Here is a 19,959-nt window from a genome sequence, read left to right on the forward strand (position 1 = left end):
TCTTTTCAAAATGTTCGATAGACGCTTGTTCCAGTTCCTTCTTTGATTGTTTTTCGGCAGGGTCCTTTATTCCAAGAATATCTAATTCCCAAAGATCAGGAATTCGCAAATCTCCAATTAACATCGAAGTGACAATCAAGTTTTCGGTTGGCTCGGAATGCTCCTTCGTGCGTCCTAAGATCGTCCAACCGAGTTTCGTTTCAATAGCAGTTAAACCTGATTTGAGTGTCCGGAGTCCTCCTGTCATTAGTTTGCCAGCGACATCCGCTCCTATGAGCAATTCAATGGGACCTTGACAATCGCTCAAGGATATCCCCATATTTGACAATTCATCCTGACACAGTTCCTGTGTAACTGGGGGCGTGGTCAGACAAATGGTCGATTGGTCCAAGACATCAAAATTACAACGATATTTATCGTCTACGCACGAGAGGTGTACCTTGTACACATCGTGTTCACAAATATCCGTACATGAACCTCCAAACAACGAATGTTTCAAATTTTCCTTTCTCATTGGTTGGTAACCGACTCTTTCTGCAGTGCTCTTCAAGATATAGGATCTCTGGGAGGCAGTATCAATAATTGCACGGATTTTGAGACACCTTTCCTCTCCCCTCAGAATCACAACCAAAGTCTGTAGCAAGACACGTGGAGTTGATGACACATTAGCCAATGCCTGCTCACATACTGGGGGGGCGCCGTCACCTTCACCAACAGAAGCATTGTTGGGAGATACCTTTCGGCTATTCCTACAGAGAAGAACGTGATGCGGTTTGCCACAAACTGTACAACTACACTTTGCTCTACATGAAGAAGATATGTGATTCAGTTTTAAGCATTTAAAACAAGCTCCTCGCTTTATAAGGATTTGTTTCCTTTGATCTAAAGTCAAATTTTCCGCCTTCCTGCACTCAGCGCTAGCATGGGATTTCTCACAGAATACACACTGCTGATCCCTGAATGGTTTCTCTTGAGCAGAAGTCAAAAGTTCCATACCAGTTGGAACAGTCTTGTTATAGGGAGAAGCAGCCTTAATTTTACTTTGTACTACCTTCTTGGTTTTGTTCTGAAAGCCAAACCCACTTGTGGCTAAGGAAATTTTCTCCTCGCTTTCAATTTCGTTACGCAAAAACTGCATCAGAGTTTCTAACTTGTTGAAATTCTCTCTTCCAGACTTGAGTAGCATCGAATTTAGGTGTCTTTCCCAAATTCTCAAGAGGTCGGTCGGTAAGCTAGATTCAACTAAAGGGTAGAGCATTGAAGCACACTTATCCGTAGTAACACCAAGCATTTTAAGGGATCGTAGTTGTGTCTCGATACGATCATAAAGTTTCACAATTGGCAATTTGTGCTCTTGCCCCAATGCATTATTCAGTACTAGACTCAGGAGCTCTCTCACGTAAACCTCGATGAGCACATCTTCTCTTCCGAAATGCAAATTTAAACACTCAATTGCTTGCGAGTAATGCTCGGCTGTCACGGGGAACGATTCAATTACTTCCCTGGCCCTTGAGCCCTTCAGAGTCAACTGAATGAGGTATTGAAATTTATCCAAATCCGAAATATTGGGATCTTCATGTATTTTCTTAAATAGTCCCCGAAAGGAAAGATAATTTTTCAAATTGCCATCAAATTTTTGCAATTCAATCTTTGGTAACTTAAAATTTCCCTTGGAATAGCCAGTTTCGCCTTCGCTTCGTGTTTCATCCAGCTCCGACGTATTCAAACGACGCTCTAGTCTTGTTTTCAAGTCTACGAATGTACCATTGTAATTCTCAATACCCTCAATTTCTTCATCCAACATCTGTTGAGAACACTTCTCATCCTTTTGTAACTTATCTAATATTTCTTTATCGATGGTTTCTATTTTAGAATATTTTTCCTGTAACTGGGCCAAAAATCCAGCACATGAATCGAAATCTTCAACCTTCGACGTCAGAAATTCTTGCACCCTATCGGTGAACTTTGTGAAAGCACCTCGGTAGGATCCACGTAATCTGATTGAGGGCTCCATGAAGTGAATCTTATTAATTAACCCAAAGAACAAAAGCAGACAAGATAGACATAGAGAAAACCTCGATTCAAGCTCAAATAGAAATAATGCAGAGATGTATTTCCACTAAATCCTCCAATCAGTACTCATTTTCCGCAGTTAAATAAATACTTCCAAACGTAAACAATGTTCGTACAACAATTGTAGAACGTTTATAAATGAAATCAGTTAGAACCTGACGTCCCTGTTCGGGCGCCATTATGTCGCGTCAGGCCCATCCTAGTCTCGTGTAATGATTAATTAGCTTTCGTAAATCTCACCTGACCGTCTTGTTCGTACGCCAGGTTCCCTGTCGTATGTCCAATCACGCAAAAAGTCCACTAAATCTGTCTTTAGATTTTATTCACACAAAACAAAAATCAACTATTTACATTAATTCGGTTATAAGAGCATTCCACTATGTTTCCGCGCCTTTTTGGAACTTAACAACTTTTTTCTTGGTGTTGCCAACTCTCGACAAAAAACCAAAATTCCCGCCATCTAGTGGGATGAATGGGTCATAAATATTTAATTTCTGTTGTTTGCTTTATTCTGTGAGCACCTATTCGAAGGGTAAGCTTCCTGATGAGTGGTGCGTTCCTACCAACTATCATGCTTTTGCATTTGTCTCTGTTAATGGGTTGCCTATGCTCCACTGGTGAATGTTATTGAGAATGTCATTGCATATGTCCTGTAAGCGCTCACTGTTCCTGTGTGAAGCTAGGATAATTGTGTTATCTTCATAGCCCTGTATGCGGCAGCCAGGAGGCAGGGTGTCGTTTAAGTGCAGAATAGAGTTATAGGATATGTTCCAGAGACCAGGACCAGATCTGGATTCCTGAGGACAGCCTCGAGTGATAGATATGACTGTTATTTTGTGTTGTATAAACACATGCACTTCTGTTGCTAAGATAGGACTGAAGAAGTTTGTAAAGATTTTGAGGGCAGTGATGAACATGTAGTGTGTGCAAGATAAAAGGCCACCAAGCATGATTGAAGGTGCCTCTAAAGTCAATAGTGATAATTGCGTTATGCTGATTGTTTTGTTTAGCCTAGTGGATGTAGTTAATGACCTGATGAATAGCATCTACTGTACCTCTGTTTTTAGAGAAGTCAAACTGATTCTGATGCAGGGCTCTAAGCTTGCGTAGATGCCATGTGATCCTATTAATCATTAGACTGTTTAATGCTTTTCCCAGAGTTGGGAGAAGGCAGATTGTTCTATATTTTTTGTAAGTGTTAGTGCTGGTGGGTTTGGGAATCAATTTGACACTAGCCTTTTTCCACTGAGCAGGAAAAAGGCCAGTGTTCAAGCAGATATTAAAGAGAATAACAAATGTATAGGATTGGCCTGTTTGGCCTGTTTATGTAGCATTATTCTAGTTTTGGGTTCCACAAACTTTATCACTAGCACTTCTTTCCTGTCCCAAAACACTATTGTTATTATGTCATGTGGCAAACGATTACTTGAATGTTTTTGGTTTTTGTGGTGAATGTGCATGCATCTTACTGTTGAGACTGCTCTTTCATTTCCACATTGACAAACTTCACTTCATTGCATGTAAAAAAGCTTTTCAAGAAATGCATCACCACCATCATAACGCTGCTGCAAAAATGTCAAAGTAACAACATTCTTTTGATTTTATGAATGTTAGTGATAGTTTTTGTCGCCCATCTCACTCAAAATTTGTGGTAACAAGTATGACAATCTTGTACAGTACTATTTGAGACTCTTGAGACATTCCAATGGAAGTTCAGAAATTATAAAGTGACATTGTTTGTGAACTTATTTGTCAGTTCGTTGCACAAGAACATCAGTCACTATTGATGGATGTCTTTGATCTCCTTCATCATGCATCTCTGTTCATCCATCATGAAATTTTCTATATCACTCTCCAACCTAACTGTCACTCATAGATGTGGGTCTGTAAAGTGTATTTATTTTGCAATAGATTTCAGCTGTTCTGTGTCCTTCAGCTAGCAAAAAATGTATGACTCCGTGGATGTCACAGTTTATGACAGATTTAATAACAGCAGACATATTGAAACAAATACTGTTTGATGAAAACTAAATGAAATGACCAGGTTTATCAAGAGGAGTGCAACATCTGGTAACTGTTGTATAATGTGCGGGTACCATGTTTCCAGGTCTGCTCATTCACCGACTGGAGATTAATTTCCGAATATCCCTCATATCTCTTTTAGAAATTTTAGACATTTTTAAAATTAGACAAACAGTAGACACAAGAATTATAGAATTATAGTATACCAAATAAAACAATTTTGTTTCCTTGACTTTACCAATACTGGACCTATAGTTAGACTAATGGTAAATCTTACAATCACATGGCTAATATTACTGATAATACTGGATATATATTTTCAATAAATTTATCTGTAATTTTACATACTTACACAAATATTAGAATACACAAGTTTTCTTGTTGAATGCCAATGGAGGATCTCTGGACACAAGATCATTTCTTTTCAACTTAGCAATACTTCAAACTATACAGCTGCATTATAATTCTAAAATTTTTGTGTCAGGAGATAAATTTAGCTTTAAGTCATACAACATGGCATCAATTTGTAAGAAATTCAATTTAAGCTTTGTTATAATTCAAATTCAATTTTAGACAGGAACTTCAATCTCCATACCGGAAATAAATAGGTCATCTTAGATTCAATAAAGGCATCAAAGAGTTTAAAAATACTAGTCATGGAATTTAATCTCATTCTTTTTTGTAGAGTAAACAGATAATCTGTTTTGTTCTGTATATCTTTCAGTATCGAATCGAAATGATAACTATACGTACCTGATGAAGAAAAGTATATTTCTAGATACTTAAAATGTGACACACAACCAATTTCAACGTTATTCACAAATATCTTGTCAGATTTAAGTAGACTGCCTCCGTTACAGAAGACCGTTTCCTTCGTTTTTTGTAAATTGTTTGTAAGTTCATTTCTTTTAGCATAATTAACTAGCAGGGAACCAGCGTAGTCGTAACTGGCAGATTCTAAAATGGGCTTTGCATTGCAAGCCCGTTTTAGAATCTGCCAGTAAGACTACGTCATCAGCATACATTAAGCAGTGTAAATCAACAGATTCTCCAAGAGCAAATCCCAAAGGTTCATAGGTAGAAAACAACTGTGGCAAGTCATTAACAAACAATATAAACAACTGGGGACTTAAAGGTTCCCCCTGAGGGAGACTATCCCCAGAAATGATACCCTGAGTATTTGTCAGGTTGCCTCTCACATGATACCTTGTATCACAAAATAAATTTTTAACCAGCTTAATAAATGAAGTTGAAACTCCTAATAAATGTAACTTTTCCCATAAAATGGTTATTTTATGGGAAAAGTTACATTTATTAGGAGTTTCAACTTAAATTGATTCTATCAAAAACTTTCTTCAAGTTCACATATGCAGAGTAGATTTTATGCCTTTTTCTTGACAGTACAATACATACTGTATTAAACCATTAAGTATAAAGACATTGTACATAGTGCCTCTCCCTCTGACAAAAGCACTGTGAACCTGGGAAATAACAATGAATTCATTTATCCATTGGATCAGCTGATCTGCCAAAATTCTGGTGAACAATTTCATAAAGGTATTTAGTAGCACTATTGGACAACAGTTTTGGAGATTTTGTCCATCTCCCTTCTTATAAATCATTTGCAACAACACATTTTTCCAATGATCTGGAAATCTGGATGCCTCCTTGATCTTATTGAAGAAGTTAAGTAGTTCTAAGTGGATTTCTTTGGGCAAATATTTGATAAATTCGTTTTTTATGCCGTCCATACCAGGGGCTGATTTTTTTTTTTTTTTTTTAGTTTACAAATTGGAGTTTTTTTGGATCATCCAAAATTGGAGAAACATTATCATGGTCAAAATCAAGAATTGAATTAGACCTTGAATGGCAAAAGTTGTTTTCTAGAAAACATTGCCAATCATGAAGAGGAATTTGATTATTGGGTTTCTTTTGCCTGTTAAATCTATTAATAATAGCCCAAAACTGTTTAGAAGATCGAGTAGACTGCAATTGTTTGCTAATATTAGTCCAGTAATTCTTTGTTTTTGGTCTTGCATAATGAACTGTAAATTGTCCTTAGATCACAATATTTTATTAAATCCTGGTTATTGCAAGACATCCACAATTTTCTCGGTGTTCTATTCTTTACTTTCTTTGCTAATCTACAATCACTGTCAAACCAAGCTGAAGATGAGAAATTTGTCGTACACAGATATGTTATCATTCTGCATTGTTCCGCTGATGATCTAATCAAATCTAAAATCACAGAATATCTATCTTCTATTTCTTCACTTAAAATAGTATTTGCATATTTTGCCAAAACTGTCTCAGAATATAAACTGGATCTATCTTCTCTCCAGGCCAGTTTTTTTTTATCTTGTCAATCAGGTTAAATTTTCTTATTATGTCAATATCTATCAGGATTTCAGACATTTTACCATATGGTGATTGGACATATAATCCTCATAAATAAAAAATTTATGCAGTTTTTCTACCAAATTCTCACTCAATATTAGTCAATTATCGAAGCTCCCATTTTTGATACGTAAGTAAAATCTGCTAGAGAATTAAAAGGATATCAGCCATTTATTATATATAAATTATAAGATTTTGCTAATTCAATGAGAGTCTCTCCTCTTTTGTTACATGTTTTATCATTGGACAATTGGATATTAGAAATAACATCTTGATAAAAAGTGTCCATGGTCATGCCAATTCGTGCATTAAAGTCACCTATCGTGAGGAGATCAGATCATAATTTGAAGAATAATCAGTAATTAGATCTTCCAAATTTGTAATTAAACTTTCAAAGTCTGGAATGTGTAAGATATACTAATGACAATCATATCTCGTAGCCCTTTATTTTGCCTCCGATTAAATTTTAGTCTAGCAGCCATTATATATTGGCTTGACAGTAATAAATTCACTTCTCCCAAATCTTTGCTTATGCCCAGAGTTCTCTTCTAAATAGTTTTAATGACAGTGGTTTTGTTAATCATATTGCTAACACTGATATACTGGGACTAACTGAGACTAGGACTACAGTTTCAGTATGTTTGAAAGTTAAAAGCATTGAAAATAGTTTAAGTATCTTTGAAGTATTGGCACCCAAAGGTCTACCTGTTCCTAAACTTTTGGAAGCCCATACTTCAAAGATACTTAAACTATTTTCAATGCTTTTAACTTTCAAACATACTGAAACTGTAGTCCTAGTCTCAGTTAGTCCCAGTATATCAGTGTTAGCAATATGATTAACAAAACCACTGTCATTAAAACTATTTAAAGGAGAACTCTGGGAATTCCACATTAGAACTTTCATTCCGACTGTGCACTTCCTCGGAGTGGAGGCTGAAGGTCTTGAGAATTTACCATTCGGCTTTCCGGCAAAAAATCAAGCTTCATTAATTCTCCTGTATCTAAGTCATATGTATTTCTTTCAGCATCAACTTCCAAAACATCAGCCATCAATTGGACTCTCCTTCCTTTCAGCTTCAACCCTGTAAAAAAAGGCAGAAGTTTTCTCATCTTATTCTTGAATGCCAACACAGATCATCAAAAATTTGAATATTCTTGAAGGAAACCTTCATTAGTCCTTATCTTTTTAACATTGCCGGAAAGTTAGTTTCTTATCTGCAAACGACTGTAGCTCGACCAATACAATATCTGATCGGTTAAATTTCACTATCTTGACTGTTGGAATTGGTCTTGTTTTGCCAGTCAGTTTGGAAAATAAATTTTGCACTTTCCTGTTCAATTCTAAACTGTCATCAGTCAAACCTTTAATTAAAATATTTTTCTTTCTTGCCTCATTTGAGATCTTATCTATAGAATGCAAAATCAAACTATTTTTCAGCTGTGTCATCTTTAAATTTAGAAATTTCTTCCAATTTAGCTTCCAACTGAGTTAAACGTTGATCGTGTTTGTTATGTAAATTAGCCAACCAGTCAATCCTGACTACAACCTCATTTAATGTTGATAGAATTTTATCAAATCACTCATCCAAATATGAAATAATCTCCTTAGAAATAGACTTACTCGGATTCGATTTAGGAGAAAAATAGTCATCCATTCTCGCTGTTTTCGGGGACGGTTCGCTCAGAGAATGATGTCATTTTGTGAAGATGCCTGCCGGTAAATTAGACTTCAAATGTGGCAGAGTGCAATCAACAGACCAGGATTTAGTTTTAGCCTGCTTATTATTAACAATAATTCAAATATCATTATTTTAAATTCAATATTTTCCATAATTTCCAATCAAAGAGGAATTTAAAAAAAAACTCACAAAAATTTCTCCAACACTCTTCATAGTAAGCAGCATCTCCCCTTAAGCTTTGTTATAATATAAGAAAAGAATTTTTTTCTCAGAACACTTATGAATTACTAAGATGGAAACATTTAAAGAAATCATTAGCAAATTGCATTTCGTTGACATTTCTAATGAATTATTATGAACCATTAATTTCTGTTTAATCAATACATAACCATAAAATAAATCTAGTGATTGTTTAAACTTTAAACAGGATTTTTTTAGTATAAATATCTAATTTACAAGAAGAAAAAGTAAAGAATAATTTATCAGAACAATTGAATAAAAGAAGAGGCTTATTACAATAATATAAAGTTATAGTAATTTTTCCTTATTATGCGAAGTTGGGTGAATTCAGGTCGACATATTTCAAAACAGTGTATTTCTATGAAAGAAAAATTGTTTTCCATTCATTCAGGTATATGTAGGAAATTTTAAAAAGTGTTGTTGTTTTTCATTATAAAACATAAAAATTCATGACTATCCACCACACTGGAATGAATAAGTATCTACTTAGGTTAAGGCAAGTAGATATTTATAAAAATTCATATTTTTCTATTTAAAAAAGTGTACTGAATCATGTATAAGTAAATCAACCCGAAATATTGATGCAAATGATACTTATGTACTGTACATATGTATGTATACAATAAGTACTGAATAAATCTTTAAGTAAAGATTGATTCATATCATAAAAGAGCTTTTTGTATCGAAAAATTCTTGAAAATATCTCAAATACAATAGTAGAGATAACAGAGACTTATCACACTTCTACTGGTAACATTAAAATGACACTTCTACCATCAGAATGCAACTTTATTACCGCTATATGTTTTAGTACACAAGACCCTCATCAACCATACATAAAAATATATAGATATTTACAACAAACTATATTATATTTACAATTAAAATAATACAAAAAGTGTAAGATTTCATTACAAAATAAAATTTCTCAAAACTAACCTTTGTAGAAACAAATTCACAGAGAAACTGATAACAATTACAATCTACAATTTAAAACACCTAAAATAATTTTAAAGAACAGTTTTTAAAAATTTATAAATTTAAATTGTTTACATGTAATACAGGTTTACAAACTGACCCGTTCGATTTATTTCCACCCACGCTGCAGAGTACAATGAGGATTACATTATGAACAGGCCTAAATTAATATAATTTGTCTCATTACAAACATTTTAAGTTATATAATAACAATTTAAAAGAAAACACCCACGAAAAATATCTAAAAAGAAAACATTTGACAAAAGTGGTCGTGATTACAATTCAACTTACAGTATAGTACAATTATTATTACATATATTTTTACATCAAGTGAAGCCATTTACTAATTTGATAATATAATCAAATATTTAATATTATCCAGAATTTTATCCGCTTTTGTCAAATGTTTTCTTTTTAGATATTTTTCGTGGGTGTTTTCTTTTAAATTGTTATTATATAACTTAAAATGTTTGTAATGAGACTTAAATTATATTAATTTAGGCCTGTTCATAATGTAATCCTCATTGTACTCTGCAGCGTGGATGGAAATAAATCGAACGGGTCAGTTTGTAAACCTGTATTACATGTAAACAATTTAAATTTATAAATTTTTAAAAACTGTTCTTTAAAATTATTTTAGGTGTTTTAAATTGTAGATTGTAATTGTTAGCAGTTTCTTTGTGAATTTGTTTCTACAACAGGTTAGTTTTGAGAAATTTTATTTTGTAATGAAATCTTACACTTTTTGTATTATTTTAGTTGTAAATATAATATATTTTGTTGTAAATATCTATATATTTTTATGTATGGCTGATGAGAGTCTTATGTACCAAAACACATATCGGTAATAAAGTTGCATTCTGATGGTAGAAGTGTCCTTTTAATGTTACCAGTAGCAGTGTGATAAGTCTCTGTTATCTCTATTATTGTATTTGTGATATTATTTTCAACAATTGATTCAGATATTGAATGGCCTCATTCAAGGACATATATTACCAAAGTTATTTCCACTACAGGTCAATCTTTTCTTCTAGACATTTTTAAAATTGGCTAAAGATTCTAATTTATTAAACTTCTTGCTCTAACTGTGGGTTAATTTTAATTAATTTCTAGTCTATAAATAGCCTGGAAGAAATGTGATGTGTTTTTTGGTTACCTAATTTGGTATGCTAAGTTAAATAAACTAATTCTTCAAATAGATTAAGAAAATTTATCTATTTTATTTATTTCATAATTATTATTTATATAGGTAACGAGTGCAGAAAAATTTGTATTCCTCGACAGAAATGGAATTACTGTCACAAAACGCAACTCTATGCCGACATCGAAAGTCTCTTCAGTCAGTCATATATCTCAGGTTAAATATTTGTTATTGTTATATTTTGAAGTTATTTTATATTTTGTTGAATTTACTTTTAAAAAATGAAACTTTTTATGTACGGTAAGAAGTTTCACTTTTAAGAATAAGAAATTTGAATTTGAAATCTTAAAAATATTGCAGGTATTTCAGAACTAGAAATGGTTAATTTTATGGAAATTAATTAGAATTTTGAAGACAAATAGTAACATAGTAATTTACAATTCAGAATTTGTTTTTAGTTGGGTTTATATGGGCAGATGAAGTGCACCATTTTAATTGCTAATACTTTTGAAGAATATTAAGAATTGACAATGTGTTTCATTGAGAAGTCAATTTTTACAAAATTTTATAAATATATATAGTCAAGAAATAAAGCAGCATTTCCCAACCTGAGGTATGCACACCACCTGAGTTTTAAGAAGTACTTCCACGAACGTGCAAAAAAATGTGGTTATAGCTATCAAGCTTGATTTTAAATTAGAAATTTTCAATTTAAAAGAAGTTTATATGTAGGCATTTCAATATTTTCTAGACTCAAATCTGTAAAAGTTGCTAACTTTAATTTTTTTGCGTAATATTGGGAAGTTATCTTTGATGACAATTTCCCAATACTATGTTGTGATATAATAGGAAGGGACCTCTTAATCCAAAGTCAATATGTTGACAGATTTAGACTTGTTATTGAGATAAATACTGATAACATAAATATAATAAACTCCCGAAACCCGATGCATTGATACTAAACCGGACAATTGCCGTAATTAATCGGGTTATTATTTTGCCGTTATAAATAATTAGATATTAAGTAATTTTGTATTAGAGGTAGATGTTAGGCACCATCTCTTATCTAAATTAAGAAGTATTAGCGAGTACATCTTAATTTTTCTGATAAATTGTAATTGTAATACTGCAACACTGTTGTATTAATTATTTTCTATAACAAAGTTGTGAGATCTGGGTCGGTGAGACTCCGCCCCATCTAGGATGGCTTTAATGTTATTCCATAAGAAGAATGAAAGACATAAGGTCTTTTGTCTTATCAGAATTCCCGACACCAATTAAGATAAGATTCACGTCTTAACTCGCAAGCTATATAATGGATTAATCTTTAACCCAACTCCGAGCGGGCGAATCGGAAGTATTAAGTCCGGAGAGTCGTAATCGTATTGTCGAGTGGCAAAGAGGTCGCGTCGATTCGCTCGGCGGAGACTCGGACAAATACCTTTTATAAACTAAACTATTTATTTATATATATTTAAGCATAGAAGATATATACATAGCGGATATATATATTAACAGGGTATACTAAACTAAGATATAACTCGACTATATCGAGGGTAACTAACACTTGGTCGATTGCCAACCGAGAGAGCTTACGTAAGAAATATATTACCCGGTGATACCCTTTATCTTCTCTAGGAACCTTGGATCGGGAACTACGGCACGGCTTATTTCGGTCGACCAAAATAGCAGCCTCGAGCGAAGGGGTCGTCCTCTTTTATAGACAATCGGGACACCAATTGGGCTTACTCCCAATGTGGTCATATTCTTGGTAAATTTCCATTTACCAGAAACTAAGCATCTGCCGAGTCAAAGGAAGTCGACGCGAGATGCTTAAATTGATAAATTTTTATCTTTTTATTTTACTAAAGATTCCCAAATATTAATTAAAATATTACTTTAAATTTTTGTTCTAAATATTCATTTCTTTTAAAATTACCATTCCCTAACTCCAGGTTCTCACAAAGTTATTTTAAAAAACTTTCCATACTGACCACATGACATCCTACTTTCTGATAGAAAGTATGCTTGATAGGGGAATTTTTCTTGTTAAGAAATAATATAGTAAATGGCATTCTTCAATTATAGTAATTATGTAAACACTTTTCTTGAATATATAAAAATGAAACAGTATGTAGTTTGATATAGTTTTCCTTATAATTCTATCTAATTGAAATTAAAAAAATATTAGAGTATTCAGTTTTAATTAAAATACTTCTACAGATAAAATGAAATAAAAATAATGACTTTGATACAAAATTTTATCAAATGTTTTGCTTCTAAGATATTAATTTTAGTTTCTTTAATCTATGTTAACAAATAAGAAAAGTATTTTAAAATAGTTCTTAAAAATTTAAGCTGTAGTTTTGCTATATTATATTTAAAATTTTTTTAATAGACAGATAATGATATTTCCTATGCCGACGACGACGATTTAGAAAAAATGACTCTGGACGACTTACCCGAAGCAAATAAATTAAAGACAATCACCTCTAATTTTCAAGATAATTTTAATTCTTTGGTAATTTGATATAAATTATAATTGATTTTAAGATATTAATACTAAGTTGTTATTTTTAATTGAAATATTGTGTTTATGCACAAACACACATTCAAACAAAAAATGAACATAGCAAAAATTTTAAATTCTGTAACATTTTATTTCTGAGATAATTAAATTTGTAACCATTTGATATAATGCTGTTATTAATTTATAGAAAATGTAGCGTAATTCATTATTCTTACTTGTTTTCGTTTTCCAAATAAGCACTAAATAATTATCATTAGTAATTATAGCTAATTACTTTTCATAATTTCATGAATACAGTTGACACCAAATTACCATACTGGAGGAGTGTATTATGGTGGAAGACAAACTCGAAACATAGGCTCTATACAGTCCTACAATTTTCACGCAAAACTTTCTGTAAAAATTAAAATCACTTTTATATGATTTTGTTGCAACTTGCAAAATTCTTCAGATATTTTGGGGATGAAAGTAGATTTTCTCTGAACAAACTGTATTGGTCTGGCTTGTACGTGACAATATGAAACCTGCAACTAATACACTGTACTGGCCAACTACAGTTGGGCCTATTTTCAGCTTTCTTACCCATTCTCCAGAACTCCAAACAAAGACTGAATGCAAGTTCCAGTGTTTAGTGCAAAACAAAGAAATGAGTAAACAGTGATGCTTCCCCAGAATGAATGAATGTGACTGAGTGAAATGCTTCAAAATTTCATACACCTTTAAAAATGGCATAGATTTAGCATACAATTATTTATTTTACAGTTTATTTTTCTTTTCTATTTCCAGTGGTGCAAACTTGACACCGTGTATGGCAGGGTCTTACTGTATAAGTACAGTTGTACCTCTGATCATTCAAGGATTAGTTTTTCTATCATAGCACACTTTTTATATGTCACATAACATGCCAGATCCAGTATAAAATCAAAATGAATTAAATTAAAAGTATAAAAATAAAATTAGCATTTTAAAATATAACAATATTAAAAAGTGAATTCTTTCCTAATACAGCAATCGTGGAGTAATTCACCTGCAACTTCCAGAGTACTGCAAAATCACTCTGATTCGACAAATGGTTATAATATTTTAGTTACAAATCTTCACAGAGAAGTAAACAAAACGGATATAGTTGTAAGTAATTCTTAAATATTTATTAGTTTGATAATACTTGCAAATTGAACTTTTAATCATTAGGTGAAATCGGGATAATGCCAAACATATTCTTTTTTTTGGATACTAATAACAGATAACGACATTTCGGTCTTATCTCGTATATCTGTTTTACAATGGCTGTTTTACAACGGTACTTGTGTCGCCGAAGTAATTTAAATTTTGAAGAGGACGTATTAAGAAAAATTCCTATGAATTGAACTTCTTCTAAGAAAGTCATGACATAGAGTAAGTGATGATTAGATCATCTGTATTAGATCATCACTGTGTAATGATCTAATACAGGATGATTTTTAAGTCCCCAGACTCAACCTCAACAGTCAAAAATTTTTATTGTAAAAGTAAATAACTCGATAAGTTTACTAAGACTTATGCTTTATTTCTTGGACTGTAATGTACAAATCAGCATATTACAAAAGATGCTAGAAGTATCCTCCTCCCTTTTTTGGAGAGGCAGGTTTACATGGCAGTACATATTCTGTAACATGCAATGGAGTGTGTGTGGTAATATTTTTTCAGTACATTTGGTAATGTTCCTCTTCAGTGCCTCTAGATCAAGAGATTGTCTTTGTCTTTGTACACTTTATTCTTCTCTGAATGTCCTCAAAGAAAAACTCTGGCGGTGATAATTCAGATATATATATATATGAGTGAAACATAATAATAATGATAAAATTAATTAAAGAACTATTAGTATATATAAAATTTATTTCTAAAATATAATAATCACTATTTTGTTTTTTAGAAAAATATGAATAGTAAATAATACCAATAAAATTTTTTTAAATGAAAATATTATTTTTTTAATTTAGGAGTTATTCAGTGACTTGGGAACTGTTGCAGATGTGCAGATGATTCAACATGGAACTGCTCTTGTCACATATATTAATAAAGATGAAGCTATTCTTGCTTGTGAAACATATCATAATAGACTTCTTGATGGTAAGTTTATTGATTGGTTAATTTATTTTAATTATTAAAATATAATTATAAATTCTTAATAAACAGCATTGCTACTATTTATACTTATTAACAACTTTAATTAATAATATTGATGTATAAACAACTCCATAAACCTGATTTTTTTTTATTAAAGCATATTAAGTTTATTACAGCCAAATAATTCACTAGAATAAAACCAGATGATTGGCAGATTGTCTGGTTTTAATATTGATATAATACAAAAAGTTAATTCAAATTATAAATATTATTTACATCTAATACAACAATTGCAATTTCTTATTTCATAGTACAACAGCCAAATTTTTCCATTTTATTATATAAATTAGTTAATGCCAATTAGAATCTCAACCAAAAAATGAGGTTAATTCATTGAAATGAATAAAACTTAACACCATAGTAAATACTTAAATGAAATACTGTTTGTTCCTGAACAGATGATCAAAAGTAATAGTCATTTCTAATATCCTAAAATATATCCATATTTATTACTATTAATTTTAAATAAATACAGTGTTACTAATTGTAACTATTGTATGTGTTTCTGAAACAATAATTTCTATTGGATTCCTACATGCACAGACTCTGAAGACAGATCCAAATCTTTAGGATTGGCTTTCCATATAGATGAGAAAGTTGACATCTATAGCCTTGCAAATTTGGTAGTATATTTTGTATTTAAATCATTAAATGGACAGTTATTGAAAATGTAATTGGACTTGTATCTGTTACATCTGTAGAACAATCATTTTCAAAGTTAAAATTGATCAAGAACTACCTCTAATGAAGAATATGTCAAGAGAGATCTTCACTTTCAATGTTGTCTATTGAAAGAGATATACTGCAGAACTGGATTTTTTTTTTGTAATATTTAAAATGTTCATATTATTGTTGACCTAAATAAATCTACCCTCTAACTCCATTACTCTTTTAATGGGCCTCAAAAATAAATTGTATAGGGACTCCAAATCCTAGGACTGCCTCTGCAAATCTGTAATCAGTCCATTACAAAAGAAAATATGCTTGCTTTGTATCAATGTTAAAGTTATATTTAGGCATCGGCTAGTAATGCCTACAGGTCAGCAATAATAAGACATATTTCACATAAACATTTTATGGCATTATTACTGAAAATATATAGAAACTAAATATTAAAAACAAATATTTAGTGGAAAAATCTTACATCAAGTAAAATCTTGGTACACAATTATTAGATTTCTAATTCAGAATATTAATGTACTGTACTTTTTGTTTGTATATATATATATGTAATAAGATAATTTGTATGTTAATTTTATTATTATTCATTAACAATAGTTTTTTCTTTAAATATATTTAGGTCAACCAATGCAGTGCACTCTTTTACCATCTGTAACATCATCATTAATAAAACCAACTGGAAGGTATTGTGTGTTGTTTAATAACACTTTTAAGATGATTAATATTTGCTTCTGTTTATAAATTTTATTAAAGCTTAAAAAATTATGTTGAATTGCACTGGTTATCAATGCAACTTGCTAGAAGCAGTTATTAGTACTAAAAAAATAATTATCATTAATAAATCCATTTTTATGGGATAATATATATGGTCTTCCAAAAGAATGCTACCATTTTAAATTACTGTATTGTGTTACATATTACCTGAGAAGTATGCAGTGTATTGTACATCAATTGATAGAATAAATGTTTGAGTTTCATCTACCATCTGCATACAAACAGTTTTTTGTCTGCTGCCTCTAGGAAGCACCATAAAGAAAAATGGCTGCCCTGCAACAGAGAAAGCATTTTGTGTTCTGTAGATCACAATGTTGGAATCAGTCATCACTGTGCAAAAATGGCTGCCCTTGTCTTACATGATGGATTATTTTGAAATTGTCTGTGGAATCAGTCATCGTGTTGCACAATGATGACTGATTTGGACTTTATGAACTGCAGAACACAACAATTTCTGTGTTATAGGATCACCATGTTTGTTTATGGCACAAGTTTTTTTGATAGAATATTTTGCATTGCCTGTCAAAATCAGTTATGATTTATAGTTATTTTAAGAAATTTTCATTAAAGATGAAAAAGAAAATAATAATATGAATTATCATCAGAGATGACAAGAATTGTAGGCAGCCCAAAAGAGCTGCAAGACACACTATCCTATCGGTATGTATTTGGATCAATAAATTATTTTTATCCTTTCCATCCCTCCAGTAACAGGAGGGTTTTCTTTTATGCCATTGTGGGTCGGCCAGGTCCGCAACGGAGACGGCCGAGTAGTTAAGGGATGGAGCCCAACGTATCGGAAACACCACCAAGATGACTTTTGGATCATCTTGTATGCAGTGATTATTCAATAAATAAATAAAAAATTGAGAGATATAAATACGAAAAATGTACTATTAAACTTTTGAAACCGGAGAGAAAAATTTTTAGTAAAGAATTATTATAATAAACTGTGAATTGTGTTAAAACCAAATGGTTGCCGAATTAAATCGTCTGGCTTTAAAAAATTATTCGGTTTTTAATTATTAATGGTAGCGATAATGTAGCCCAATTTAATCCGGCAGTTGTTTGGCTATAATATAATTATCGGGATTTGAAATGTTTATATATCTACAGAGTGTGTTAAAAACATTCCAGGAATGGATCTAAAAATCAAAATATTAAATACATTTATATTCCTAACATATTTTGAGTTTTTTCTTTGTCCATTCTCGGGATGTTTTCAGCACGCTTTTGTATTCATTCCCATTAGAAAAATGTGTTTTGGTGTCTATCTTGTTATTTTCTGCAAGTATTTGTTATAACAGGGAATATAGTAAGACCCCGCTTAACGCAGGAGGTGCGTTCTTAGACGACAAAGCGCTAAACCAGGTCATTTTAACATAGACTAAATAGGGAAAGGAGAACACGCGACCAAAAATAAACAGATTTTACTTTAATTTTAAGTTATATTATTATGCAAATTAATATAAAAATGTTAAATAACACACAAACAATTATGCACACAGAAATGTAAAGTTCATTTTTTGTGACGAAGGTCCTGGCTTTTCTGAAATTCTTGTTTTTGCGATAAAGTCATGTTGTTTCATTTGTCGCTTTTTTCTTTTTTTTTTCCTTAAGCAAATGTCGGTAGCGGAAGATCGCATCCAGAACACGTCATTTGCTTTTGCACTCCTTTCAAAATCTGGATCATTTGCTACAATTCGATCAGCGACTTCGATTATCGTTACCAAATTTTTAGCAAGGAAATCTGTAAAGAAATTTTTTGGGGTTCTTTGTTTTCAGAATCTCTATTTTCCAGTTCTACACGAATTCCTTTTTCTGCCAATTCTTGAAGGTCGTTGTTGGTAAGGCTCTCATCAGAAACCTGCCGTAACTCAATATCCTGCTCGTCTACATCTCCTAGTCCTGCTGTAATTGATACGGCAGGACTAGAGATGTAGACGAGCAGGAATTCTCAACGATACAGCAATAGGCTCTTCTCGTTGTGAATTCTTGGATACCTTCATCCACGACTTCTTCCACTTGCCAAGCAAAGTCAATATTTCTTATGGCATCGACGACGTTATATTTTTTCCAAAATTGCACCAAACAGATTTAGGTTATGACAAATTGCCACCTTTTGCCGATTACTTCGTGTTTGCGAATAATCATATTTATAAACGAATCAACGAAATGCCGTGATAATTTGAATCGGCGTAAATTTTGAGCTTGTTTTTTTTTTTTTTAGGCTTCAAGCAGACCGCGTTATATTGAATCGGCGTTAAGTAGGGTCTTACTGTACTTTCTAATTTTATCTCTGTAAATAAAAAGTAATTTTAAAGATTTTCTTGATACCGTACTACGGGTGTGTCTGGAAAGTTACTCTGCAAAGAGAGATTCGCGACGACATTAAAAGTTGTGTGTCATTGCCTGCGAGACCCATAAGACGTGCCGTACGTCTCGTGTTTCTACTTTGCGCTAGATGACGTTACTGCTTGCTTGCAGACGTTCTGATTTTTGGACTAATTTTTAGAATTCTTTGCTGATCACACACACTCTTATGCTAGGTCTCTGGACCTCATCCCCTTCTGGATTTTGGGGCCTCTAGGGGATATTTCCAACATTGTATGTGAAACTTAAATCTTTTCCACTGCACAGTAACTTTTCAGACATCCTGTATATAACTGTGTGTGTATGTATGTATATATATATATATATAACACATTTAAACTAATGGTATTTATATGTATATAACAGATTTACAAACAGACTATCTCCGATGGTATACGGAGCCAGAAAAAACAGCGCTTCCACTTCTCAGCATCAGCATCAGATATCTCGTTCGTCTCCAATAACAAATAACACTCCCGGAAGACCCGTCAATTTTACCGTCAGAATGCCTTAAAAACCATATTACTGTATTTTGCTGTAAAATACAAGACTATATCCTGCTTCCAGTTTTAAATTAGTGTTATAAACGTGTAGATAAAAAATTATCTTCTGAAATCTGTGCCATTCTTTCAGTGTTAAAAAAAATAAATCTTATTACATTTATTATAAGAAATAAATTTTAAGTAAAAGAATATTCATTTGTATTTTTTTATTTTAGAGTTTACACACAGTCTGAGCTTCCAAAATCTTGGTGTAATCTTAAAATCACAGAAATTTAAAAAAATAGGAAAGTAGGCAAAAATGTTAACTTTAAGGAGGTCACAGATGGCGCTATAATCAATGAAAAAACTTAATGGATAATTTAATTATCTTAAATGGGAATCCCATTTTTTATTGCATATTAC

General features: G+C 32.1%; 1 protein-coding gene across 2 annotated transcripts in view; it reads left to right on the forward strand.

Moving 5' to 3' along the window:
* LOC136976942 (polymerase delta-interacting protein 3-like) overlaps positions 1-19,746 on the forward strand; it is a 47,932-nt gene extending 28,186 nt beyond the window's left edge. For both annotated transcript variants that reach the window (XM_067272336.1, XM_067272337.1), the window contains exons 4-9: positions 10,639-10,746; positions 12,929-13,051; positions 14,069-14,188; positions 15,040-15,169; positions 16,527-16,590; positions 19,421-19,746. In XM_067272336.1, the coding sequence (XP_067128437.1) occupies positions 10,639-10,746; positions 12,929-13,051; positions 14,069-14,188; positions 15,040-15,169; positions 16,527-16,590; positions 19,421-19,568 (693 nt within the window). In that variant the 3' untranslated portion in view covers positions 19,569-19,746. The remainder of the gene's footprint in view (positions 1-10,638; positions 10,747-12,928; positions 13,052-14,068; positions 14,189-15,039; positions 15,170-16,526; positions 16,591-19,420) is intronic.
* The last annotated feature ends 213 nt before the right edge of the window (positions 19,747-19,959 follow it).

This window comes from Centruroides vittatus, unplaced genomic scaffold (assembly GCF_030686945.1).
Source record: "Centruroides vittatus isolate TY-2023 unplaced genomic scaffold, ASM3068694v2 contig_436, whole genome shotgun sequence".
NCBI lineage: Eukaryota > Metazoa > Arthropoda > Arachnida > Scorpiones > Buthidae > Centruroides > Centruroides vittatus.